The 26,222-nt window shown below is 54.5% G+C and overlaps 1 protein-coding gene and 1 pseudogene across 4 annotated transcripts; both read right to left on the bottom strand.

The window, feature by feature from the left end:
* Window positions 1-1,553: 1,553 nt before the first annotated feature.
* On the bottom strand, window positions 1,554-2,216 carry LOC125319226 (annotated as a pseudogene).
* Window positions 2,217-16,455: 14,239 nt separating this feature from the next.
* Window positions 16,456-25,980, bottom strand: LOC125319221 (toll-like receptor 13). 4 transcript variants are annotated; one of them, XM_048290330.1, is made up of 3 exons: window positions 25,964-25,980; window positions 23,923-23,934; window positions 16,456-19,590 (listed from the first exon to the last, which is right to left on the bottom strand). In XM_048290330.1, exons 1-3 carry the CDS (start codon window positions 25,978-25,980, stop codon window positions 16,590-16,592), a joined length of 3,030 nt encoding a protein of 1,009 aa, XP_048146287.1. In that variant the 3' UTR covers window positions 16,456-16,589. The 4 variants fall into 4 exon arrangements, with proteins under 4 accessions (XP_048146287.1, XP_048146286.1, XP_048146284.1 ...); XM_048290329.1 differs by lacking the exons at window positions 23,923-23,934; window positions 25,964-25,980 and adding an exon at window positions 20,111-20,175 and having other exon boundaries at window positions 16,456-19,626; XM_048290327.1 differs by lacking the exons at window positions 23,923-23,934; window positions 25,964-25,980 and adding an exon at window positions 20,044-20,116 and having other exon boundaries at window positions 16,456-19,626.
* Between the last annotated feature and the right edge of the window lie 242 nt (window positions 25,981-26,222).

Below are 26,222 nucleotides of genomic sequence, written 5' to 3'. Positions count from 1 at the left end.
AAGCTTTTTCAGTCACCCTAACCTGTAAAGAAGCATAGGACTTGTCCCACCATAGGACTCCCTTCATTCCTTGTCTAGCAGGCCCACTGGCCCCCACACTCAGCTTCTCCACACGGGCCCCAAAGCCCATCCTGTCAGTCCTGCAGAGCCTCTCCAGCTCCTCCTCCCTGCCCCACAACAGGGAGCCCCACAGCCAGACACAGCAGCCCAGATGTGCCCCCCTGGCCTCTGGTGCCTCTGGCAAGGGAACAGCTCGAGGCACTGCAGGGCCCTGCAGACAATTCCTGCAGCACTTGTAGGATGATCCTGCTCCCCAAGGGACGTTCCCGTGGTGCCAAGGCAGCAACTGCAATGGGGAGTGGGGCCAGAGAGGAAAGGGCAAACAGGGCTGGGCTGTTTGCAGGGGAGGGGACAGGGATGGGCAAGAGCAAGAAATGTGGAGCAGGAGAGAGGAAAGAAAGCAAAGGTGAAGCAAAGGAAATGCTCAGGGCTGTTTGGGGGTGGCTGCCAGGCAGCCCTGGCTCTGAGCAACAACGTCTGCAGTGGGACAGGAAACTCAGAGCTGATGGGAACAAACTTTCTGGCTGACTTGAGAGGCCCCGACAAAGCTGAGTGGTTTCCCTGCCGTCCCCCAGCCCTTGCTGGCCCCCAGGGGCTGATGGCATTTGTGCTCACTCAGGTTCATCTCCCCACAGCAACAGCGTGGGGTGCTCACGGCTGGGCTGTGCAGTGCAAACAGGGGCTCTTGAGCCAGTCGTGCCGTGTGTGTGCCTGCAAGGATCCAGCCCCTCTCGGAGCTGGGGAGAGGCCAGGGCTGCAGAGGGGGGATGTTGCTGGCAGCTGCATGAGGCCGCTCTGGGACGCTGCCCTGGGGTGTCCAGCGCAGGGGGGATGGATCAGCCCCTGCTCTGCTGCTCCTTCCCGGCTCCCCCAGGGACCCTGCAGAGCACCAGCCATGCTGGTTGCCCCCACCCTGCCCACGGCCACCCTGGGGCTGCTCACGGGGGTTTTCTGTGCTCAGCACTGGCCTGGGCTGCTCTTGAGAGAGCCTGGGCAAGGAGCCTGCAGCCCCCAGGCCCTGCCCTGAGGCGTCAGCGCTGCCCCAGCAGTGCCCATGGCCTGTCCCTGCTGCAGCCCCGGCACTGCCAGCCCAGGGCTGGGAGCGAGCCCCAGAGCACTCAGGCCCTGCAGCAACACGAGGGCCAGGAGGGCAGCGGGGCAGTGGCACGGGAGCAGCACTGGCAGCACCAAGGGCTGCTGCTCCTGGCCACAGCTGCTGTGCCCCCCTGATCTGCCCCCAGCTCTGCACACAGACATTGCTGCTGCAGCTCCACACAAGGCAACTAAAGGGGCATCTCTGCTGGAAAATTTGCTGGCAGATCCTTGAGTTCATTTAAAGGCACCGAGAGCACAGCTCCTCATTGACACAGGCTGGGGCCACAGCCAAGGTGCAGAGAAACAAAAGGAGAAACGGAAGAAATATTACCCTTGCTTTGTGGACAACAATAAATAACTGAAGACAGAAAAAATAACCCCAGAACCAAACCAACAAGAACTATCAAAGATGAGTTTTATTACAAGTGATTTGCAGAAATTGGCAACCAGTTTAATGTTTCTTAAATCGTCCAGTGATCAGTGTCCACACTGCAGCCTTGAGCTCCTGGTTCCTCAGGCTGTAGATGAGGGGGTTCAGGGCTGGAGGCAGCACCGAGTACAGAAGTGACAGGGCCAGATCCAGGGATGGGGAGGAGATGGAGGGGGGCTTCAGGTAGGCAAAAAAGCCAGTGCTGAGGAACAGGGAGAGCACGGCCAGGTGAGGGAGGCACGTGGAAAAGGCTTTGTGCCTTTGTCCCTGCTCAGAGGGGATCCTCAGCACGGCCCTGAAGATCTGCACATAGGAGAAAACCATGAACACAAAACAGCCAAAAGGCTAAACAGATACTAACTGCAAGGAGCCCAAGTTCCCTGAGGGAGCTGGAGTGTGAGCAGGAGAGCTTGAGGATGTGTGGGATTTCACAGAAGAACTGGCCCAGGGCATTGCCCTGGCCCAGGGGCAGGGAAAATGTATTGGCCGTGTGCAGCAGAGCATAGAGAAAGGCACTGGCCCAGGCAGCTGCTGCCATGTGGGCACAAGCTCTGCTGCCCAGGAGGGTCCTGTAGTGCAGGGGTTTGCAGATGGACACGTAGCGGTCGTAGCACATGACAGGGAGGAGACAATACTCTGTTCCAAGTAGGAAGGTAAGAAGAAAGACCTGTGCAGCACATCCTGAGTAGGAGATGTGCCTGGTGCCCCAGAGGGAATTGTGCATGGCTTTGGGGACAGTGGTGTGTGGTGGCCAGTGAACATACATTACAAGGGACAGAGAGTTCTCATTAAGATGGGTCCCTAGTACCATAGGAGCCACTTTATGTTGGGGTGACCAAGGGGGCTTCTCCCAGGATGCTTGTTCTGTTATGTTAATCTACCCCAGTTTGAATTCCCCGGTTGGCTGTTAGCCTCTACCCCTCGTCACTCCCCCAGAGTTCCCCACTGGTCCCCGTTCGCTAGTCCTGCCTTTTCCCTGCCCCCAGACAAAACCATGAGCTTTGGGACCATGTTCATATTTGCCCCTGCAACCTCAATGGTGTCGAAGCAATAAATGCTCCTGCCGGAATGCACGCAAATGCCCTTCTCGACTGTTTGCTACCAACCATAATACTGAACCCACCCGTCTGTCTGCGGGTACACGCGGGACCCCACGGAGCCAGGCAGGGATGGTATTAAATGGCGCATCAACGTGGACGGCCTGGGACCATCCCCAAGAGCGTCTCCAGTACTTCCTGGATTTAAGTCACATCTGAGCAGCCATAGCCCCAAAGAAACCTCCGAGTTCTATCAGGGGCTCAGCAGGGGAGACCAACAACCTTCTAGGGAAAGAGAAGACTGGTCTAAAGTCGGTGGGCCAACCTTGAGACTTTTATTTGACACTCTAAGGTAATATGGGTCACTTTTGTATCCTTTTTTGTAAATTGCCTTTTATCTCTAAGGTTGGGAAGAGAGAGAGATAAGGGCAGAGTTTTCCCATCTCCTGTGAGAAGCCTTTCTCCCAGTTCTAAGAGTCCTTGTTTGGGAAAATTTTCATTAGACCAGGGAAGGTTTAAAACATTTTGTTCAGTGGTTGTTTAAGCAGTGGTTAGTTGAGTATTTAAAACGCTCTGTGCAATGGTTGTTTATGTCTGGAAAAGGTTATTTGCTTTGCAAGGTAGCAAAAGCTGTTGATAGTCTTGTGAAACAGTTGGGAATAGTTAACCCCAGTTTAAAAAACCCTTTACCGCTTTCCTCTCCCTGCATCCCTGATCCCTCTGCCCTGCTTTAAGGGAAACCAGGAGATGGATTCTGCCAGAGTGCACAGGTCTGCTACTGTCTGCCTGCTCTCTCCCTGTCTCCTTTGTTCCCTGCCCACGGTGGTGCTGGCCAGGCCACCCCGGGTTCTACCCCAAACCCCTTCCCTGTACCCACCCGATTTTTTCCACTATAAATTTGCTCCAAGATCGGAGTGGCAGCAGAATCAGTCCTGCAATCCCAGCTGCTACCTTTATTTTTAATTCTCCCGCTTCCACTCCCCTCAGACAAAATGGCGAATGCCACGTGGAAGCCCCGGTGAGAGTGGCGGGCTCTTCGCCCGCGCGCAGTCCCCCTCCCCGACCTGCTCCCGCTTACGGTACCGCGCGCGGTCCCTCTTCCGTCCCTGGCCCTTCCCACGTGTCGATACGTGTTGCGTCGGGCCCTTCTCCCTCCACCAAGAATCCTTCCCACCTGTGCACCCTGCCTCTCATGCCTGTGTCCCTGTGCCCTCCATCGGTAGTCCTGCCCGTGAAAACCAACCCACCTCACATTCCCACGTGGCTGAGACCAAGAGTGGGGGTGGTAGCAGCCGGGGAGACTCCGGGACGCTCGGGGACAGCAGCACCTCCACGTGCGCTGCCCTGGTCTCCTTCCCTTCGCTGCCCAGCCTTAGTGAGGCTGCGGCTGTGTGCACTAGAGGGCAAGGCGCTGCGAAAGCTGCTGAACACAGCACCTGCACCCACTTCGTGAGGGGAGGTTGCGAAGCGTTCGCGCCCGCCTGCTCCAGGCCCTGTGCCGGACCGGCACTCCCGCTGGGCTCAGCCTGCCCCTCAGCATTGGCTCTGTGCCCCAGCCGAGCTGGCTTCGGGCCCCAGTAGCCCCAGCAGAAGCCGTGATGAAGCAGCAGTGACCCGCCTGCAAAGCCCACGGGGCTGCCCCGGTGCCATGACCCCGGCAGGTTCCTACTACGGCTTGAGAAGCCCCGAGCCGAAAAAGCGGCATTTGGAGACTCCCTGAGAGGCTTGAGACAGCCTGATGATACTAGAGACAGAGGGGATCTAGTGCCTTTCGAACACAGACTGAAGAAACTGTGGCAGCTTAGACGGGGTGCAAGCCCAGCCACTTTTCTCCCCCATCACCGCTGCCGCCAAGCCCGCCCACGACCCGCGCCCGGCTCATGCGTGGCTGCCTCCCCCCACCGAGGGGGGCACGCCCAAGCCAGCCATGCTGCTAGCCCAGGACCGAGCCCTGCGTGGCCGCTTGTGGCGGCTCGCCCTGGCCGCCCACGTGGCGTGGGAGTTGAAGAGACAGTTTGTTGTTGTTTCCCCCACTGTAACAGCGGGCTGGAGGCAGCTCCTGTGAGAACGCTCTGCCCCAGCTCACCCCGGCTGTTCCTTCGCTGCTTCGGCACTGCGGAGCCGCGCCTTCTCGCCTCTGCAGCTGCTCTGCGAATGCCCTGAGGCTGCCAAGTCGCCACAGCTGCCGCTCTGCTCCCCCAGCTGTGAGAATCCCGCCTGCATGGTGCCTTTCACCTCAGCCCCAGCCCTGCCAGCAAATTCCACCCCCGTGCTGCATGAGAAGCAGAACAAGAGGGGGGATAGCAGGAGCCAGGCTGCAGAATTTTCCCAAGGAGCTGTGAGAACATCGTAAAGGAAGCAGTGGACCTGACCAGCTCCCAACTGCAGCTAGAGCATGCAGAACAGCAGCCAAAGAAACAGAACAGTGACTTCTCACATTCTGATGCTGAGTGTAAAGATCAAAAGACTGGAGTGAAGAAGTCAAAGATCACAGATGATACCTGGAAACTGCCTGTTGGGGGTTTAAGAGATCTAGGTTTTTTTCTGTTAAAGGAGTTTTCCCCCATTCTAAGATGATAAATCGCCGGGTGCTTAGGAGAAGACAAAGGGGCCTGGCCACTTCTTTTGTTTCACCTGGGTGTGGGTTCAGTTCGCTCTCAGCGTCCGGAGAGAGAAGCTGCAGAGAGAGGAGCTGCTGGTTCCTTTTTCCGGCCGTTTTTCTTTCTGCTGGAAGCAACGCCGGGATCCCAAAGCCGTTTTCCCTGCCCTGCTGGAGGCCGGGCTGTGGCTGCCCTGCCCCGCTGCTGCTTCGAGCTTTCGCTATGGTGTAGCCCTGCTCGCCCTGCCTGCCTGGACCTCCGGGGGGTTCCCCTTTTGGATACATCTCGTCTGCCACCCGGGATTTGTGTTTGTGCCTGCCGCTCCAGCCTGCCGCTCCAGCCTGCCGTTCCAGCCTGCCGTTCCAGCCTGCTGTTCCCGACGCTCCAGCCGGCCACCGGGGCCAGCCATCTGGGGTTTGTGAAGCCTTTGTTCCATCCCTTCCCCGGGATCCCGGGGCACCGGTGCCGCGTGCTCCCCGAGCTCGCTCCGGAGCGCCCCCTGCAGCCGCGGGGGAACCATCGCACCTGCCCTGCTCACCGGGAGCCGCCAGCGCCCCTGCCGGCTGCGAGCGGAACTGCACCCGAGGGGAAAGGGCCTGACAGCCGAGAAGGCTGGGACTGGGTTTGTGATTGTTTGCTGTTACTGCCATAGTTGTTGTTGTTTTGTTTGACTGGTTATATATATACATATATATATATATATATATATAGTAAAGAACTGTTATTCCTATTTCCCACATCTTTGCCTAAAGGCCCTTGATTTCAAAATTATAATAACTCAGAGGGAAAGGGGTTATATCTGCCACTTCAAGGGAGGCTTCTGCCTTCCTTAGCAGACACCTGTCTTTCAAAACCAAGACACTGCCAGAGAAAAACAAGCCCTCCAGCAGATCCACACTCCCACCCAATTTGGTGTCATTTGTGAACTTACTGTGACTTACACTCGATCCCCTCATCCAGATCATCAATAAAGATGTTAAACAGGACTGATCCCAACACTGACCCCTGCAGTCACCCACAAGTGATCGGCTATTATGGATAGAGTGGGAGCTTCAGACAAGCCCTATCTTAGGCTAAGACTTTTGGATACAGCTTGAATTAGGTGGCCTGCACCTAAACCACTCTGGCTCGCAAAGTTCTAAGAGTGCCAGATCAGGTCTAGTAAAAAATGAGTTATTTGTTGAATAGGCAGGAGATAACAGACAAAAGGTCTTGAAAAGAGTTACTTACTACACAGTATAAAACAAAAGAACTACCAGTAGATTACATAAAACAGTGCACAACTGTACAGTTTTATAAGTAACTATACGGTACCTATATTAAAGCTGGGAAAGAAATGGTATAGATTAGGAGGCAATGTAACTTACCACCAAACTGGCAAGAATGTGCACAGAGTCCTTTCACTCAACCCTTGAGAGAGTAACCACAAAACCAGTGTCCCGACTTTGGGGTAAAAGCCCCACAAATTTCCAGGGAATGTGCAGAAGACTTCTGTTTTGTGAAAATTTGGTTGTGAAGTAAAGTGTCTGTCAGAAACTCCAGCTTATCTTTCTACAATCTTGCTGCCACAGCAAGATGTTTATTGTCAGCTAGAAGCGTCACTTCCATGGCACCTGAATAACCACAAGACAAGCTCTCTTTAGTGAGTTATTTCACCAATTAGCAAGCTCTTGTGGCAGGGAACATGTCCTGGTACACCAGCCCCAACTGGATTTAGTTCCATTCCCCACCACTCTCTGGGTTTGGGCATCAGCCAGTTTTTCACCCAGCAAACAGTTGCCTTGTCCAATCCATGAGCAGCCAGTTTCTCCAGTGTCAAAGACGTTACTGACCTCTAGAAACACACATCCACAGCCTTTCCCTCATCTACTGAGTGGGTCATTCTGTCACAGAAGGACGTGCCTTTCCCAAACGTGCACTGTCTGGGCCTGATCCCCTGGTTGTCCTGCACATGCTGTAGGATAGCACTCAGGATGATCTGCTCCGTGGCCTTTCCCAGTACAGAGGTCAGGCTGACAGGCTGGAGTTCTCTAGACTGTGGGAAGAGATGGAATAAAGTTGAATTACAAGCTGTATAACCTGCCTGCAGAGGCACACGGCAGCACAAAGGAGCACATGGCAGCACAGAGAAGCTTGTCTCCACCAGACCCTGGTAGGGGGAGGAGGTGTCAAACTGCAGACTCCTATGGAGAGGAGCCTGCCGGGAGCTGATGAATGGGTGAACAGCGAGTGATCATCCCATAGAAGGAAGTGTGTTGCTGATGTGGCAACACGGGATAGGTCACAGGGTAGTGAGGATTAGCATAGAAGGAAATACTGTGCCTTAGAAGAGTTCCAGCTCATTCCTTTGAATAAATGATTCCGATTCCCTGCCGGTCTGGGTCCGTGCCTCAGTCACTGACACTGGACCCTCCTTCCAATCCTTCTCATAGATGAGCATCACATTTGCTGATTTCCAGTCAACAGGAACTCCTCCAGTTCACCAGAGCTGGTGGGAAATGAGTGAAATTGGCTTGGCCAGCTCTTTCTCCAGTTCTCTCAGTACCCTCAGGTGCATCTCATTTGTGCCCAGGGACTTGTGTGTGTGTCTCATTGGCAGAGCAGTCACTGACTGTTTCCTCCTGGACTTCACTCAGCTCCCTGTCACCAACTTCCAGCCCTGGGAGCTGAGCATCCTCAGGACAACTGGGTTTGCCATTAAAGACATTTTCCTCCTCCATGACATGGCACTGCCCTCTGCACCCAGGAAAGGATGGAGACTTTCCTGAGCCCTCCTTTTGCTGCCAAAGGATTTATAGAAACTTTTCTTGTTAACTTTAATTGCAGTGGCCAAATTAAGTTCCAGCTTGGCTTTGGCCCTTCTAATTTTCTTGCTATGTCACCTCACAACATCCTTGTAATCCCCTAGGTTTTCTGCCTCTCCTTCCAGAGGTGACACATGCTCTTTTTTGCCCTGAGTTCCTGCCTAAGTTCTCTCTTTAACCAGGCCAGTCATTTTCCAGTCATTTTCCCACACTGGCTTGTTTTATGGCACATGGGCTCAGCTCCTGGAGCTTTAAAATTTCCTTCTTAAAGCATGTCCAGCTTTCTTGGATTCCTTTTCTCTTCAGGACTGACACCCAAGGGACTCTGTCAATGGATCTCCTAAACAGGATGAAGTCTGCCCTCCAGCAGTCCAAGGGGGCAGTTCTGCTGTCCCTCCTTTCTTCCCCCACAATGGAAAACTGTCATTTTGTGGTTGCTCTGCCCAAGACACTCCAACCACCACATCACACACCACTCATGGAATCACAGAATTACAGAATGGTTTGGGTTGGAAGGACCTTAAAGAGCCTGTATTTCCAACCCTCCTGCCATGGGCAGGGATACAGTCCACTAGATGACGTTGCCACAAGCCCTGTCCAAACCAGCCTTGGACACTTCTAGCAATGGGGCAACCACAGTTTCCCTGGGCAACCTGTGCCAGGGCCTCACTACCCTCACAGGGAAAATTTTTTTTCTAAAAGCTCATCTAAACCTGGTCTCTATCAGGGGGAAGCCATTCTCCCTCATCCTGTCACTCCAGGCCCATCACCAGGACCCATGGCTGACACCAGTCCTGGAGCATCTCCATGGAGACCCATTGCTACAAGTGGTTGCCATGGGCACAAGCTGAGGCCTGTAGCAGATCCTGTTGCCATGGCAACCATTTGCGGTCCCATTCCGAAAGTCAGTTACCACAGCATCATCAATGGATCCGTTCCTAAAATTTTGCCTTGGCAACCAAGTCTTAACCCAGTTGTGATCCTGGATTGTCTTGTGTCGGAGACTGAAATATTATTGTTTATGACTTAAACATCTTTACAAAGGACTTTTGCCTATTACAGCATAACTGTATGTAGTGGATTGAACCTGAGTTGATGGACAGTCTTTTAGACTAATGACGCTTCTCGCAATTTACATATTTAAACCGCACGGAAAGACAGGAATTTGCCTTTGGTCCGAGCTCGCCTGCCGGAAGGTGGGGGGGCCTCCAAGCCTCCGGGCCCTGCTGGGCTGGGACCCCTGCCCCCCCTTTTTCCCAACGCTGCGGCACAGACCCTGGTCACTGGGGGGTGGGAACTGTCCCAGAGCCACAGGCAGCTAAAACCAGCCATGGACTGCCACACAGCTAAACCCATCTAGCGCAGCTTCTTGGGACGGGGGGGGTCCCTCTCCTCTCCTCTCCTCTCCTCTCCTCTCCTCTCCTCTCCTCTCCTCTCCTCTCCTCTCCTCTCCTCTCCTCTCCCTCTCCTCTCCCTCTCCTCTCCCTCTCCTCTCCCTCTCCTCTCCCTCTCCTCTCCTCTCCTCTCCTCTCCCTCCCCTCCCCTCCCCTCCCCTCCCCTCCCCTCCCCTCCCCTCCCCTCCCCTCCCCTCCCCTCTCCATGCAGAGCCGGCAGAGCCAGCAAGAGCCGGCGGAGCCTCCTGTCTGCAGCCAGCACACTTCGTGCTGAACTGAAGAGGACACCACGCAGCCAGCAGCACAAAGGGAGCGAGGCTTTCTCCACCGTAAAGCCCGAACAAGAACACTCTTCAACACGGCGGCTTCAGGGTCAGAGAGAAAGAGAAAGTGAGTCCTGTGAGACAGAGCTGAGAGCATGGTAACAGGAGAAAAGAGAGCGGTGCCGCAATTCTTGCGCGTAGCTTAAAACCCTTCTTGCATGCCGTGGTAAGAAACTGTAATATCACAAACTGTTTGTCTCTTTATTCCATTTGAAGTACATGGGGGGATGAAAAGTTCACGTGTGGGCCATGGAAATTGTGAAGAGTGCCTATGCCAGGCTACATGGAAGTATTGAGAGGCTTTTTTTAGAGACTTGTGGCGAAAAAAAGCCTTTGTGTTCAGGCCAAAGTAACTCATCCTTAAAAAGATTAATAACCCCAAGTGATAGCCTATGTTTGGCAGTGTGAAGGAACTGTGAGATTTTCCATGGAAGAGATGTTTTACACCACAGCAGATTGTTTCTTTCCGGGCAGATCTGCTGTTGGTGGCAGTTTGGGAACCATGTGGAGCTGAAGAAAACCCTTTTTTCCTGAAGCATATGAAAGAGACTTATCAAGAACTGCAACACTGACTAACATCCCATGTTCTGTTACCCTTTGTGTGAGTTGGGTAAAACGAGGAGAGTGCTGGGAGAGGGGGGAGGTTTGCTGTAATTTCTTGTTATTCCTTTTTACTTTTAATTCTGTTAGTAATAAACCTTTCCTTTGTACAGCAACTGTTTAAGTTTGAACCTGCTTTGCCTTGCAGCTCTCCAATTTTCCTCAATATTTTCTTATTTTTCCCCTTATGAAAATAACAGATTTCATGTGCTTGACGCTTAGCTGTGTCAGACCACGACACTGTATTACAAAAGCTGCAGAGAAGACCACCACACCCTGAATGGGGCCCTGACTGAAGCCCTACACTGCTCGCTGATGAAGATAAGATAAAGTAACAACTCAGGGCTGGGAGAGAAGAATACATTCACGGAGCACAAGCTCAACACTTTTGGAGTGAAGACCATAGCCCCAGGGCTATCAGCTGCCAGACTCACACAGACCCTCGAACCAAAGGGTGAGGGGGAGACAGGGTTTGGGTGTGTGATGAAAAAGCCTCTGGTGAGAGGCAGTCAATGCCCATCCTCTGCTGTGCAGAGGAGCTCAGCTGTGGGGCCCCTTCTCCCCAGGAGAAGCTGCATCCACATGAAGGACAGAGGGGGTGACATGGCCCATCAAAGGCCTCCCCCAAAGGGGTCCCCAGACCCTGCACCAGAGAGGATGCAACAGATCCACAGTGATGCAAGGGACAGTGTCAGACTGGCCCCCTGCAAGGGAGGCACATGGGCGTTCCCACCTGCCCAAAATGTACGTTAATACACTGGATTCTATACTTTTCGGTGTGGTGTGGTGTGGCATAGCAGCACAGCGGCAGTGGGGGACCCTCACCAAGACCAGATGGAGGGGAGCAACAAGATGTCGTTGGGAACCCCAGAAGGGTGATATGTTTCTACCTAACCCATCACTCTCTCCCTGTCCCCCCACCCCCCACGCACACTTCTTTCTCTATCTCCTCTTTTCTTTCTTTTCTCTTTCTTTCTTTTTGCTTCTTTTACTGCTAAACAAAATATATCATTTTTTTGGCACCAGCATCTAACCTCGTTTGGTTTTAATCATGTTTTTTGGGTACATTTCAAGCCTTTCTGGGCTCGATCCGCTGAATTCGCATTTCCTCTGCTCTTCTGTGTTTAAACCGGATTCTAACACCATGGAAACCTGCTCTAGGATCTGTTGCTATTGGCTTGGGCCATGGAATTCCAGATTGCTTTGCAACTGTCATGGTTTAGGAACTCCCCAATTCAGTGCCCCCCACCGAGACTCTCCCAAACCAGATGGCGCTTGCTCGCTCCCCCCTTTGCCTTTCCCTTTCCCTTCCTGCTCCGGCAGGATAGAGTTAAGAATTGGAGGCACAAAAGGTAAAAATCACAGGTTGAGATAAGAAATATTTGATGCAAACAGCAGTGCGATAAGAAAACAAACAGTAACAGCAACAATATTAATAAGAAAAGGAAAAAAAGGGTACCTCACATGCAAAAATGCTCAATGTGGACCCCAAGCCAATGAACAATGGTGGAAAATTCCATAATGTTTTTCATCCAGAAGCCATGCCCTTCTTCTTAGAGGCCAGAGAGAGTCCCTTTCCTCCACCCCTGACAAAAAGGTGAGGTGGTACAGAAAACATTAAAGCCCTAACCAACCCTCTTTCTATACCATCTACTCATGCCCAGATCCTATACCTTTCCACTAAATACATACAAACATACACATACACATACATATACATACACATACACATATACATATATACCAGCACAGATATAATTTCCATTGTGAAGGGCTGGGCCTCCAAGATGTCTGCTGAGTTCATTTAGTCCATGGCTGTGGATTCTGTCCATCCTTGATGTTTCCCAGGGCAGGAGGGCTGCTGTGCTGTTGGCTGGCTGCAGCATCAGGAGCTCATGACTGGTATATCTGGAGCAGTCCATCCTCATTGGCTATGGGACTTACGGCACACAGCGGCGTGTCATTCAGCACCCAGTGTTATACAAGTCAACATCACAGACTGCTCTCACCCAAAGTCAAATCCTCCTGTATTACCCACAAAGTGCACCAAGGTCCTTGAGCAAAGACAATCCCATGGATGGGTTTGCCTCTGCTTAAGGCAGGACTGATCCAAGCAGTTTTCCCTAACTCATTTCTCATACACACCGCGGGAAATTTATCCCCTTCTCCAGTACATGGATGTTTTGTTTGGGCAGGGCCAGCTCGATTGGTAGAGCCTCAGATATTAACTGACCAGGTGGCCTTTGCTAAATGGAGATCCCAATGTTTGAAGGGCTAAAAAAAAAATTAACTCTATTTTAGCAACTCTGTCTTGGCTGAAACTAGGACAGCTGTGCTGGTGGGGAGGCTTCAAAGGGGTGTTGGAAGATGGATGCAAACAAGAGGAATGAGAAGGTCTGGAAGCAGAAACACCTCATGGGGAGAGATGTGGGAATGGGGCTATCAGCTTATTCTGGGGAAGGTTCAAGGGTGACCTCTGCATCAGAGCAGTGCTGGTGTGGGAACTCCTTTTGTCTCTGCTGCATTGAAGAGGCTGAAACAGGGAGAAAAATTGCCATGAAGGGGAGCAGGGAGGGCTCCCCGATGAGCTTTGTCGCATCCCAGCCCAGCCTGGGAGTGACCCCTGGCACAGGGGCTGCTGCAGGAAGCTCCCCTTCCCTCCTCTCCCCCTCCACTCCTCTCTCTCCTGTCCTGGGGACACAGGCGGTGTGGAGATCCCAAGGTGCCACCTGCACAGCTCCTGGCTGGCAGCAGATGTGATCCCAAGCTGTCACAGGACCTGCAGAGCTGCAGGATGCCTCAGCCTGAGTGCCTGGGGCTGCTTGGTGTCGAGGTGTCTAGGTGCCGCATCTGGGATGCTGATCTCTGTGCCCATTCTCTCCCAGCCCACATCACCAGAGCAGATCCTGGAGATGTTGGTCAAGGGCAATAAAAACCAGCGCAGCATCACACCAAGGCCAGTGCCACCTCCTCCCACTCCCATGCCATCATCCAGGTGAGTGCTGCTGGCAGTGGTACTGCTCTGATCAGTGCTGGAAATGGAGCTAGGAAGCTGCTGGGACCAACATCCCAGGGCTGTCCCCCTCAGCGCTAAGCCAGCAATGACACACTCCAGGACTCTGTCAAAGTGCTCCCTGGTTTCTTGGTGCAAATTTGCCAGTGGATTTCAATTCCAGCCATGTACTTCCCTGATTTTGCAGGGCTGTCACAACTGCCTGGGCAGATGGAGGCTCTGGTTATCACTTCAGCCTGAACCTAGTGCCTCACCCGTTGCTGCTTGCAGGGCAGTAATCCAGGTGTCTGGATGCTTTTCCAGGCCCTTGGAAAGGTGACCAGCTGTACCAGTCTCCACCACTGAACATGGGAGCTGCTGATTCTTTTCCATAACTCTGTCCCTTCCTGCCAGATCCTTTCCCTGGCTTTGCTCTTTGTGTCATCTCCAGGTGTTTGGCTCATCCTCACAGTGTGCCAGGTTCCTCTCCTACTCCTGCCCCATCCTCCAGCATGATACAAACGACTGAGCCAATTATGTAAGAACAGGGAATTTATTACAGAATTATAAAGTTAACAACTGGAGACCCAAAATGTCGATTTGCCTGTCTACAAAACAAAGGAGCAGCACCGGGTGCTTAAACCCGGGTAGGGTATGGCCAGAGGCACGCCCACAGGACTGGGGAGATACATTTTATACCCCAGAGCTGGGGATGGCCCCTCCCTGGACCCCTCCCCTTTAGTCTGTTCCAGTAGGCTCGTTGGTATCCAGGGTTCGTCTGATTGGGTCAGGATGATCCAATGGGGTTTGCCTCTTGCTCCCCTTATGCTAATGATGATTGGCACCCATGCCACTCCCCTTTTAACAAAGTCCAGAAACTTCTCTGACAAACCTCTAATAATACAATACAACACATTAACTTCCATTACAACAAACTTGTTTCCCCAATTAATGCCCTTATTAACATGTGCAGAAACCAACAAACTTATCAACCTCTCAATTACGAAGCCCAACTCCCTATATCTGTTTACAACACAGCGTGATCCACTGGCCCATCCCATGGGAAACATGGAGCCCTGGTCCGGCTAGTGCTGCTGCTCCAACCAGCCTCCCCAAGGGCGTGTGGAGCAACCGTAGCTTCAGCCATCTCTGCCCTCACAGATCCAGGTGAAGCAGTGGGACCGACCCCGCTGTTGGCTTTGCTGGGAATCTGCATGTGGCCAAGGTGAGCCTGACTGACCTGGCGGGCTTGGAGTGAGCCTGGGTCACCAAGGACTGGGAGAAAACAGGGAGAAAACAGGGAGAGGGGCTGTGGGAGGGACCAGCATCAATCGCTCACTGCTGGCCCTCGACAGCGTCATCCGCCCGCTGGCCAGAGGTAAGGGAAGGTTGTTCCCGGTCTGGCACTGCCGGGCTCTGCCTGTCCGGGGACAGGCCCGGATGGGACATCCCCGACCACCCCAGGGCCGAGAGCTGAGCGGAGCTTCAGTCTCTCGGGACAGAGCAGGCAGAGCCACGTCCTGCTCTGGGGCAGCAGCTGATGCGCTTGCGGAAGGACTCTCTGGGCCGCAGTTGCCACAGCCCTGTGATCACGGCCATGAGCCTGCTGGGCTGGTCGGCCCGGACACCTGCAGCACGCTTTGGTTCGCTAGCCAAGCCAGGCATATCCTGCTGCTGGTGAGGCTCAGGCGGGAGCGAGACAGGGACCTGCCTGGGAGCTGCTGAGTAGGGGGCCAGGACAGTACATGGCGGGATGGATTGGTGGGTGCCTCCCGTATCCCACTGGAACTTCCCCACCCTCAGGGTGCTGCTATGGGCAGAAGCAGCTGATTGAGCTCCAGCAGCATGTGCCCAGGAAGAGCCGGACGTGCAAAAGCTGCAGCTCCCACATGTCTGCAAACACCGGGAAAAGGAACTGAGTGATGAAGCATTTGCTGCATTTGAACATTGAGGTCCACCTTGCTCCCTCTTTTCCTCTGAATCTCCCCAAACTGGGCCAAGAGACACTTCAGAGACAGAGTCCAAGAAGTGGGTATTTGCTTTATTCAGCGCCAAGTGCGTGGGGGATCGCTCCTCCTAATACACACACACGGCACTTATTACAACACTGTATTATGGGTAAAATTCATGAATAGTCATCACATTCCTTGGGATAGGAGTGGTTACAGAAATTAGTTCTGGGAAGTCATTAATATCATTAGCATATGTGCCACACATGCATGGTGTGTCCTGGTGGTCGCACTGAGGAAGGCTCCTCTTCTTCCTCGGGGGTCTTTCTGATGAAGATCAGTAGTCTTCATCACAATGCACTTTTTATCTTTCTTTCTGGAGTATGCGCAGTTCTTCACTGGATGATTCAGCGATCTCTGTGCTGGTTTCAAGTAAATTCTTGTTCCTCTTATCTTGACAAGGTGAAGGTGAATCCTGCTGCTTAGGTTTTGTAATTAACATTTGCTGTCTCCCAACAGTTATGTTATGTGCTTACATGAGTTAACTCTGGATCAATCTTATCACCTCCTCCTCCTCCTTCCCCTTTTCCTCATTACTGTCATCCCAACTGCTCATTTCTCAGAGGACAACCAGGGATTTTGGGACAAACCCATTTTTTTTAATTGGGAATGTGTGGATACAAAACTGCTGCTAGCAAGGATTTTCTTGCTATTTTCTAAGCCTGTGAGAGACTTTTCTCTCTCACAGAAGAGGTAGCAGAGTTATGTAAACAACCAAGCCACCTGCAACCTTGAAAAGTCTTGTTTATGGTACAGTAGAAAAATATTTTGACAATGGATGTTTTAGGATTTTAGCCAATCACCCCAAGGGGTGGCTGATCCTTTGTCCAATTAGACTATGAAGAAAAAAGTCTATAAAAGAGTTTGTAAAATAATTAAATGAATAAATCTTGCTGCACAGTTCCTGCCTGCTGGATTTTCTCTCCACCTCCCTACGGCTGCGGGACATGGTAATATACCCTAGGGCATTTTTTAATAGGAATGTCCCCAGGGATCCCCATTACACTAGGGTGAGGCCACTCTAGAGCAGCTGCTCTCTATCCCCACAATCTTTCTCCCCCTCCTCCTCCTCCTCCCCCTTCTCCTCCTCCTCCTTCTCCTCCTCCTCCTCTTCCTCCTTCTCCTCCTCCTTCTCCCTCTTGTTACCTTCATCCCCACTGTCCAGAGCACATTCCCAAGAGAAAAGCCGGTGATTTTGGGGCAGAAAACTGCTTTTCTGAGAGGCAACCTTCACAGGGGTCCCAGTCATCTCAGGGCAACCTCTCTCCTTGCCCCCCCCTTCTTCTCCTCCTTCTCCTCTTCCTCCTTGCTGCCATCATTCCCACTCCACAGGGCACCTTCCCCAGATAAAAAATGGTGATTTTGGGCCAGAAAGTTGCTTTCCTGAGGGAGAACTTCCCCAGGGCTCCCAGATGCACCAGGGCACCCTTCCTCCCTGCCCCCCCTCTCCCTCTCCTCCTCCTCCTCGTCTCCCCCACTCAGGGCACACCTGAGCTTTGCCCAGAACAGGGGCTGTGCAGGGGGCTCCGGGGGCCAACGCAGGTGTGTGCGCCGCAGCAGCACACGACGCATGTGGTGGAAGGCTGAGAGCTCAGCCTCAGGGATGTCCTCGAGGAACACGAGGACAAGGACATCACGCAGCTCATCAAAGAGGCGATAGCTGGCCATCTGGATCTCCAGTGAGCACCACTCGCTGCGTAGGTACCCACGGCTCACCACGCACACTGTGTGCCGGCTGTTGTACACAGCGTCCACAATGTTGTCCACTATGGCGCGGCCAGGGCGAAAGTCACGGTGGTGCAGGCAGAGACGCAGGGCTCCGCGCTCCAGCTCAGGCACCAGCTCCTCCAGCACCCACCGCTCATCCCCGGAGTTGTAGGACACAAAGGTGTCGTAGGTGTAGTGCCGCTGCTCCCGCCGCCAGCGCCCGCGTGCCCACGCATGCAGCAGGAACAGCTGGTAGCGCAGCCGCCAGTACCCACGGTGGTGCAGCAGTGGCAGCACCAGCAGCAGCAGCACAGCCGGTGCTGTCCCTGCAAACAGGTACAGCCCCATACCCAGGTAGCACACACGCGTGTCAAAACAGTGCAGGTATGCGGAGGCGCCACCCGTCTCACCACAGGTGTAGTTATACAGGTAGACCACCTGCACAGGCCCACGTGCCAGCCAGCCAGGCAGCCAGGCATTGGCACAGCTGCAACTCAGCGGGCACTTGCGCAGGTCCAGGTAGCGCAGGGCGGGCAGGCACGTGGCCAGAGTCATATCCAGTGCACGCAGCTCGTTTTTGGCCAGGCGCAGCTCCTTCAGTTGCGTCAGGTTGCCAAAGACCTCAGGGCCGAGGCTGCGCAATCCTGCACTCTCCAGGTTCAAGCTGCGCAGTTGGCTCAGGTTCTTGAAGATGCCGGCGGGCAGGTGGCCCATCCCGCCATTGCTGTCAGCCAGTGTCAGGTACTGCAGCTGCGCCAGGTCATCGAAGGCATCGGCGGGGATGGCCGAGAGCGAATTCTGTGACAGGTAGAGCGAGCGCAAGGCACTGAGGCCCTGGAAGAAGCGTTGCGGCACCACGCGCATCCCATAGGGCTGCTGTGCCTGCAGCTTCAGGTCATAGAGGTTCTGCAGGTAGCGGAAAGGTGGCGGCTGACGCAGGTGTCGGCTCAGGTAGCGCAGCGCGTTGGCGCGCAGGTCCAGCACGCCCAGTGTCACCTGCACCGGCTGGAATGCTGCCGCGCTCACCTCCAGCAGCCGGTTGCGGTCCAGGTAGAGCCGGTAAAGCCGCGGGAGGCCCTGGAACGCCATGGCTGCCAAGTGCCGCAGGTTGTTCCCACCCAGGTCAAGGGTCTGCAGGTGGTCAAGCCCCTTGAAGGCACCAGGGAAGAGCACAGCCACTCGGTTGTTGCGCAGGTTGAGGTCTTCCAGCTGGTGCAGGTCAGCAAAGGAGCCGGGCAGGAGGTCGGTGAGCAGGTTGTTGTCAAGGCGCAGGTGCCGCAGGTCGTGGAGTCCACGCAGCGCTGCGCGGTCCAGCCGTGCCAGCCCATTCACGTCCAGCCGCAGCTGCCGCAGCGCTGGTGCATTATCAAAGGCACCCGCACCAGCCACTAGGATGCGGTTGAAGCGCAGGGACACATTGTGGAGCTGGTGCAGAACCGGGGTCCCATGGCATGATGGCAGCCGCTGCAGCAGGTTGTGCTCAGCCACCAGCTCGCCCAGTGCTGCGCGCTGTGCCTGGGTCAGCAGCCGCCCTACGCAGCCCAAGTGCCGCAGCCGGTTGCCAGACACGTCCAGGGCGCTCAGCACCGGACACTTGGCCAGAGCTCCATCGGGCATTGCTGTGAGCCCCACATGCTGCAGCCGCAGCCTCTGCAGCCGTGGCCCTGTCAGCTGCTGGCACAGGTACTCCAAGCCCCTTTTGCCCACCTGCAGCCCTGACACGTCCACATGGCGTGGGGAGACTCCAGCCATGTGCAGCAGCTGCTCCACGTCCAGTGGGTTCCCAGCCAGGTACAGGTGTGTCAGGTTGTGCAGGCACAGGTGAGCGAGCGGTGCAGGGTCCGAGATGTTGTTGTAGGACAGGTCGAGCACACGCAGCCCTGGGGGCATCACCCCAGGGGTTGCCCCTGAAAGAGCTCCTAGGGAGTTGTTGCAGAGGTGCAGGACCCTCAGCGTGGGCGGCAGCCCTGGGCCCAGTGTCGACAGCATGTTGCCACACAGGTCGAGCAGGTCCAGGTGTGTCAGATGCCCCACGGCCATGGCCACAGGCTCCAGCGCACTGAGCCAGCCGCCCCGAAGCCAGAGCATGCTGAGTGTGGCCAGAGGCCAGAAAGCCCTGGGGGCCACCTTCTGCAGTGGGTTGTGGTCCAGCCGCAGTGTGCTCAGATTACCCAGCCCAATGAACACACCTGTGGCCAGCACAGACATGTTGTTGTGGGCCAGGTCTAGGTGTGCCAGTGCTGACAGCCCCCAGAAAGCCCCTGGGGCCAGGAGTTCCAGCTGGTTGTGGGTCAAATCAAGGGTATAGAGCCACGGCAGGTGGGCAAAGGCACCGGGGGGCACCTGGCGCAAGGTGTTGACGGAGAGGTTGAGGGATGTGGCAGTGGAGGGGAGGTCACCCACTGCAGCCTCCACGGTGCTCAGGAAGCGCTGGATGCAGCGGAACAGCCCAGGGTCCCATGGCGCTTGGATGCAGTTGCGGAAGCCATAGGGAAAGACCCCTCCAGGCACCATCACCAATGTCACCAGCATCACCAGCAGCGGGGTGCACATCCTGACACACTCTGGGAAGATCCTGGATGCAGTGGGGGAGAGAGTAGGATGAGGCATGTCCTTGGTATCCCAGAGACCCCCTTTGAGGCCCAGGGACCACACTTTGGGCTCAGGGACTCTCCCCACGTCAGCCTAGGGATCCCCCTTGCAACCCAGGGACCCCACCACCATCCCAGAGACCCCGCTCAGGGCCCAGGGACCCCTCATCCACATCCCAGAGACCCCCACCAGAATGCCAGGATCCCCACTCAAGGCCCAGGGACCCCTCATCCACACCCCAGAGAACCTCACCAGAATGCCAGGATCCCCATTCAGGGTCCAAGGACCCTTCATCCACACCTCAGCGACCCACACATGCACTCCAGGGATGCCGTTCAGGGCCCAGAGACCCCCCACCCACTCCCATGACCCCCATCAGGGCCAAAGAACCTCCACACACCCCAAGGACCCCTTGCCCCCAGTCCCAAGGGGTTTTAGGGACCTCCACCTCCCCATCAGGTTCCCACCGTGCCACTGCCTCCGCTTTGGGCGATTTTGAGGTTAGAAAAGGGAAGTTTGGGGTATCGCTTTGTGTCACCACTGTCCCACCCGCCTCCCTGTGACGTGGGTGGGGGAGTGGTGACACAAATCCTGCCTGGACGGATTTAGGGGTCCCCGGGCGGCTGGCAAGAGTACGAGGCCGCACAGCTGGGTCACCCCCCGGTGCAGCCCCGCAAAGTCTGGGGGGTCCCTGGGACACCCAGGCCTCTGCCCCGCCCCCCCCCCCCCCCCCCCGCTGGCCCCGCTGCCACGTGCTGCTCTTTGTTCCTCTTCCCCTTCCGCAGACTGAACCACCTGGTTTTGGTTCCTTCGGGGGAAATACTGAGGTGTACTGGGTTATACTCTCTTATACTGGGCTATACTGAACTAAATTGGTCTATACTGGGTTCTGCTGGGTTGTACTGAGTTATACTGGACTGTGCTGGGTGACAGTGGGCCATACTGGGCCATACTGGGCCATACTGGTCTGTATTGGGTTGTAACAGGACAGAGGCGCTGCCCCGATGAGGTGCAGGGGGCGGGGCCTGGAATGCGGGCGTGGCCTACATGGAATGTGGCCCCGCCAGGGGCGTGGTCCGTGGGGGCGGGGCCAGCGCTCAGGGTGGGCCCTATCGGGCCTGGGGGGCTGGCGGGTAGGGGTGCATCGAGACGGGGGGGCACAATTGGGTCTGGGGGGATTATGAGCAGGCCCGGGGGATTTGGGGGGGCTGCAGGGACTGTGCTATGCAGCGGCCGCCGCTTCCGCTCCGTGCACGAGCACTGGTAGTACGTAGCCCTCAGCAAATGCGGGGGGAGTACCCCCCATGTGCCTCCCGGGAAGCCCCTGCCCCCCAGGGCGATGGGCTGGAGCTGGAGTACGAGATAGTGCTGACCAACGGGGATTCTTTCCGGATGCGGCACTTCTCGGCCGAGGAGTTCAGTGTGGCCACAGCCGGGGGGGAAAGGCAGTGGGAGGGGGGCTGCCGTGCATCGAGATCAGGGTATATTGGGGGTTATGGGGTCTCGGGGGTTTATTGGGGTCTGGGGGGTCTTCAGGGTCTGGGGGGGCTGACGGGATTAGGGTACATTGGGGTCTGGGGGTATATTGGGAGTTATGGTGGTCTGGGGGGCTGCAGGGATTGGGGTGCATTGAGATAGGACGTATATGAGGGTCTGGAGGGCTTTATTGGGTTGGGGGCCTGGAAGGATTGGGATGCATCAGTATTGGGGGATATATTGGAGGTTATTGAGGTCTGGGGAACCTGAGGGGTTTGGGGTACCTTGGGATTGATGGTGGGGCTGCAATGCAGGGGGTGTCTGTGGTGGGCAGACCCTGGTGGGTATTGGGGGCCTCATGGGATGAACCCCTTCTCACCCCACCCCCCACCTTCCCCAGGCATCCTGGAGACAGACATCACCTTCATCTTCATTGTCATCCTCACCTTATTCATCAGTGAGGGACTGGGGGGAACTCTGAGCTTCGAGGGGGGGCTGGGGGGAGCCCGTGCTTTGAGAGATTCTGTGCTGACCCCTACAACCCCCCAAGACCTATTCTAGGGATGGCAGCTACTCCACACCACCTACAAGATGCTCAAGGTGGCTGCCAGCATGGAGCATGAAGGGGAGCTTGGGGGGCTATGGGCAGGCTTGTGTATTGGGTTGAACCTGAGTTGATGGACAGTCTTTTAGACCAATGACGCTTCTCACAATTTACATATTTAAACCGCACGGAAAGGCGGGATTTCCCTTTTGTCCGAGCTCGCCTGCTGGAAGGTGGGGGGGCTCCGAGCCTCCAGGCCCCGCCGGGCTGGGCCGGGGCCACTGCCCCTTCCCCCCTTTCCCAACACTGCGGCACGGACCCTGGATCACTGCGGGGGGACTGTCCCAGAGCCGCAGGCAGCTAAAACCAGCCATGGACTGCTCACAGCTGGACCCATCCAGCGCGGCTTCTGGGGACAGGCGGGTCCTTCTCCTCTCCATGCGGAGCCGGCGGAGCCAGCGGGAGCCGGCAGAGCCTCCTGTCTGCAGCCAGCACACTTCGTGCTGAACTGAAGAGGACACCACACAGCCAGCAGCACAGAGGGAGCGAGGCTTTCTCCACCGTAAAGCCCGAACAAGAACATTCTTCAACATGGCGGCTTCAGAGTCAGAGAGGAAGACAAGTGAGTCCTGTGAGACGGAGCTGAAAATGGCGACGGGAGAAAAGAGGGCGGTGCCGCGATTCTGGCGCGCAGCTTAAAACCCTTCTTGCATGCCGTGGTAAGAAACTGTAATACCACAAACTGTTTGTCTCTTTAATCCATTTGAAGAACATGGGGGGATGGAGAATCCTCGTGTGGCCTGTGAAGATTGTGAAGAATGCCTATGCCAGGCTATATAGAAGTAGTGAGAGGCTGTTAGAGACTTGTGGCGAAGAAAAGCCTTTGTGTGCAGGCCAAAATAACTTTTCCTTAAAAAGATTAATAACCCCATGTGATGGCCCATGTTTTGCAGTGTGAAGGAACTGTGAGATTTTTTCATGGAAGAGATGCTTAATACCACAGCAGATTTGATTGTTTCCGGGCGGGTCTGCTGTTAGTAGCAGTTTGGGAACCACGTGCAACTGAAGAAACCCCTTTTTTCCTGAAGCATAAGAGAGAGACTTTTCAAGAACTGGAACACTGACTAACATCCCATGTTCTGTTATCCTTTGTGTGAGCTGGGTAAAAGGAGAGAAGTGCTGGAAAAGGGGGGGGAGGGGTTGCTTTAATTTCTTGTTATTTTCTCTTTACTTTTAATTCTCTTAGTACTAAAACTCTTTCATTGTACTGCAATTGTTTAAGGTTTGTGCCTGCTTTGCTTTCTCCTAATTCTTATCTCACAGAAGGAAAATAAGTAAGTAATGAATATTTTGAACCAAAACCACTACACTTAATTGGTGTTTCTGCCCGGTTTCGAACTCAACCCGCTACAGCTTGCTGGGGCCAGGGGCAGCTGCGGGGACTGGGGAGCATCGGGGTCTGTTACCGCTGGCCTGGGCCCTAGGGTATATCACCGTGTCCCGCAGCCATAGGGAGGAGGAGGAGAGAAGATCCAGCAGGCAGGAATTGTGCAGCAAGATTTATTCATTTAATTATTTTACAAACTCTTTTATAGACTTTTTTCTTCATAGTCTAATTGGACAAAGGACCAGCCACCCCTTGGGGGTGATTGGCTAAAATCCTAAAACATCCATTGTCAAAATATTTTCCTACTATACCATAAACAAGACTTTTCAAGGTTGCAGGTGGCTTGGTTGTTTACATAACTCTGCTACCTCTTCTGTGAGAGAGAAAAGTCTCTCACAGGCTTAGAAAATAGCAAGAAAATCCTTGCTAGCAGCATTTTTGTATCTACAGGGGTCTGGGGAAGTTATATTGGGATTTGGGGGGTTTTCAGGGATTGGGAAGTGTCGAGGTCCAAGGAGCATATTGGGATTTGGGGGGGCTGGGGGTTCTGGGTGGGCTTGGGGGAGCTTTCACAGGGAAGTATAGGGGTTATGAGGGGGCACAAGGGCACTTTGAGGTTATGGAAGGTGATGAGGGGCTTTGGGGAGTACAGGAGGTATGGGGGTGGACACAGATCCTCATGTGGGGGATGTGACACACATGGGGTGCACAGACCCTCGTGTGGGGGGTGTGATGAAGGGGGGTGCCCAGCCCTCCCCATGCCCCTCCCATCAGCTTCCTCATCTTCCTCATGCTCATCCTGCTGGGCAAGTGCTTTTCCATCACAGGTACCAAGGTGGGTATGGGTTAGGGTTAGGGTAAAGGCTGGGAGGCACAGGGGGCAGCTGTGGGTCACTGTGGGGCAGTCGGGGTCCCTATAAAGCATTTGGAGGGGTCTATGGGGTAGGTTTGGGGGTCTCTATGGGGTGCCCACAGCATTTGTGCCCTCGGGCCACATCAGACTGGGGAGCTCTGTCCAGCTCTCTGTGTACATGACCCTGTACAGCATCACCCACATCACCCTGCTCACCTACATGGCCCAGGTGAGACCCTCCATGCCCACCTGTATTTCTGCAGTTTGGGGAGGATATGTGGGTATTTGGGGGGTATTTTGGGATGCAGGGGCAGTTCTTTGACCACAAGGAAGTAATTTTTTTGGGGGGGGGTGGGAGGGGGGCAGTTCTTTGACCCCACATCAGGTGCTTTATAATTGTGAGGTTCAGATGAGACCCCCATGCCCACCTGTATTTGGGGAATATGGGGGGCATTTGCAGGGGTATGGGGTATTTGGATGGTGTTTGGGTTTGTGGGGTTTATTTCTGGGGGAGGAGAGGCAGTTTTTGACCCTGGTCAGGTGGTGTACACTTACAAGTCACCTGCTGGGTATGGGCTCATTGTGCTGCAGTTCAGGGTCTTCGGCTGGTTCGGTGATGCCATCGCCATCACTGTCACCATTGTCCCTGAATACCACTGCTTCTACCTCCCCTTCCTTGGGGCTTATGCCCTCTGGTGAGTGCTGAGGGTAGCTGGAGGGCACCTGAGGTGTCTCACACAGGGGTCTCTCTCACACAGAAGTCTCATGAGTGTCTCACAGGGGTCTCACAAGGGCCTTCCAAGCAGAAAACTCTTCAAGGAAAAATGGCACTCCAGTTTCCAGTGGGCAAGTCCTCAGGCAGAATTGAAGGGCTGATGTTACCTCTGATCCTCCTGAAGGGACCTCCAGGTCATGTTTACAAGCACTGACCAATGAGTACTGTGACCAGAACTAGAGGGGTCCTGGCTCCAGCCAGGTGTGGAAAAAGGACAGCGGGATCTCTTGGACTGTGTGGATCCATGGCCTGGCACAGCAGGGCCCCAGGAGCACAAGGCTTTACTTGACACTGGTGCCATCAAGATATGTAGGGGCAGAATCCATCTCTGTTTCTGGGATGACGGGGGATCCCAACAGGGACTGTACTGGAAGCTGAAGTGCTCCTGACTGGGAATGAAGGGCAAAAACACTCCACTGTGATTGGCCTAGACGCTCCGTGTATCCTTGGCATAGATCACCTCATAGAGGTATTTCAAGGACCCAAAAGGACATCACTGGGCTTTGGGAGAGCTGCTGTGGAATTAGACAGAAGAAATTAAGACAGCTGAATCCCTTGCTTGGTCTTTCAGAGGACCCTTCTGCTGTGGGACTTCTGAGGGTTGAAGAACAGCAGGTACCAATGGCCAGCACAAGTGTCCCATTGGCAACATGGCACCGACTGGGACTTCAGGACCCCATCCATGAGATGATCCATGAACTGGAGGGCTGGGCGTGCTCAGCAGGACTCGCTCGCCCATGCCTGAGTCCAGTGGAGGGTGGACACTGACAGTGGACTGTCATGGCCTAAACAATGGACTGTCACGGCCTGAACAAAGTCACACCGTCACGGAGTGCTGCCATGCTGGAACTTCAGTATGAGCTGGAGTCCAAGGGAGCAAAGTGGTGCCACAGCAGAGGAAGTGAGGAGTTAATAGCCACTGGGAGCTGGCAGAGGGGGGTTTTACCCTTCGCATGCTGACACAAAGAAGCCCAGGTCAATGCTGAAACCCCTCTGGAAGGCGGCACTCAGTGCCCATCACACAATGAAAAAGGGGTAGAGCTCCTCACCCAAAAGGGGCTGTATCCTTCTGTTGCTGTTTATCAGGCATGCAGGCGAAGGCAAAGAAGAAAGAAAGGGGGCTCTCCGTATGTGTTCCATGCAGGTTTATTCCCATGAAAACACAGGGATGAAGAGACAAATTGGTGGGAGGGTCCAGGGATCTTATACTGGGTACAGAATAGGTGGGGAAAGGGATCTCAGCCAATGGGATCCCACAAGCAGGCAGGATTGACAGGAAGGGAACCAATGGGAACAACACATAGGAGGGACTTAGGGAAAGATCCAATGGGGCGTCGAGGAACAAAGAACTTTCTAGAACTAATACATATTAAAGAAGGGAAATGAATATACATAACTTCATACATGAAACAGGGAGGAGAAAATATTAACCAATCAGGGGAAAACATGCAAAAGGCAGAACAAGGGAATCATGGGTTCTCACCATGACTGAAAGTTACATGCTAAACTTGGGTTGCTGACCACCACAGCTGGTTGTCTGAGTT

The sequence above is a fragment of the Corvus hawaiiensis genome, chromosome 37, assembly GCF_020740725.1.
Source record: "Corvus hawaiiensis isolate bCorHaw1 chromosome 37, bCorHaw1.pri.cur, whole genome shotgun sequence".
Classification (NCBI taxonomy): Eukaryota; Metazoa; Chordata; class Aves; order Passeriformes; family Corvidae; genus Corvus; species Corvus hawaiiensis.
This window is presented reverse-complemented; position numbering and strand designations above follow the sequence as displayed.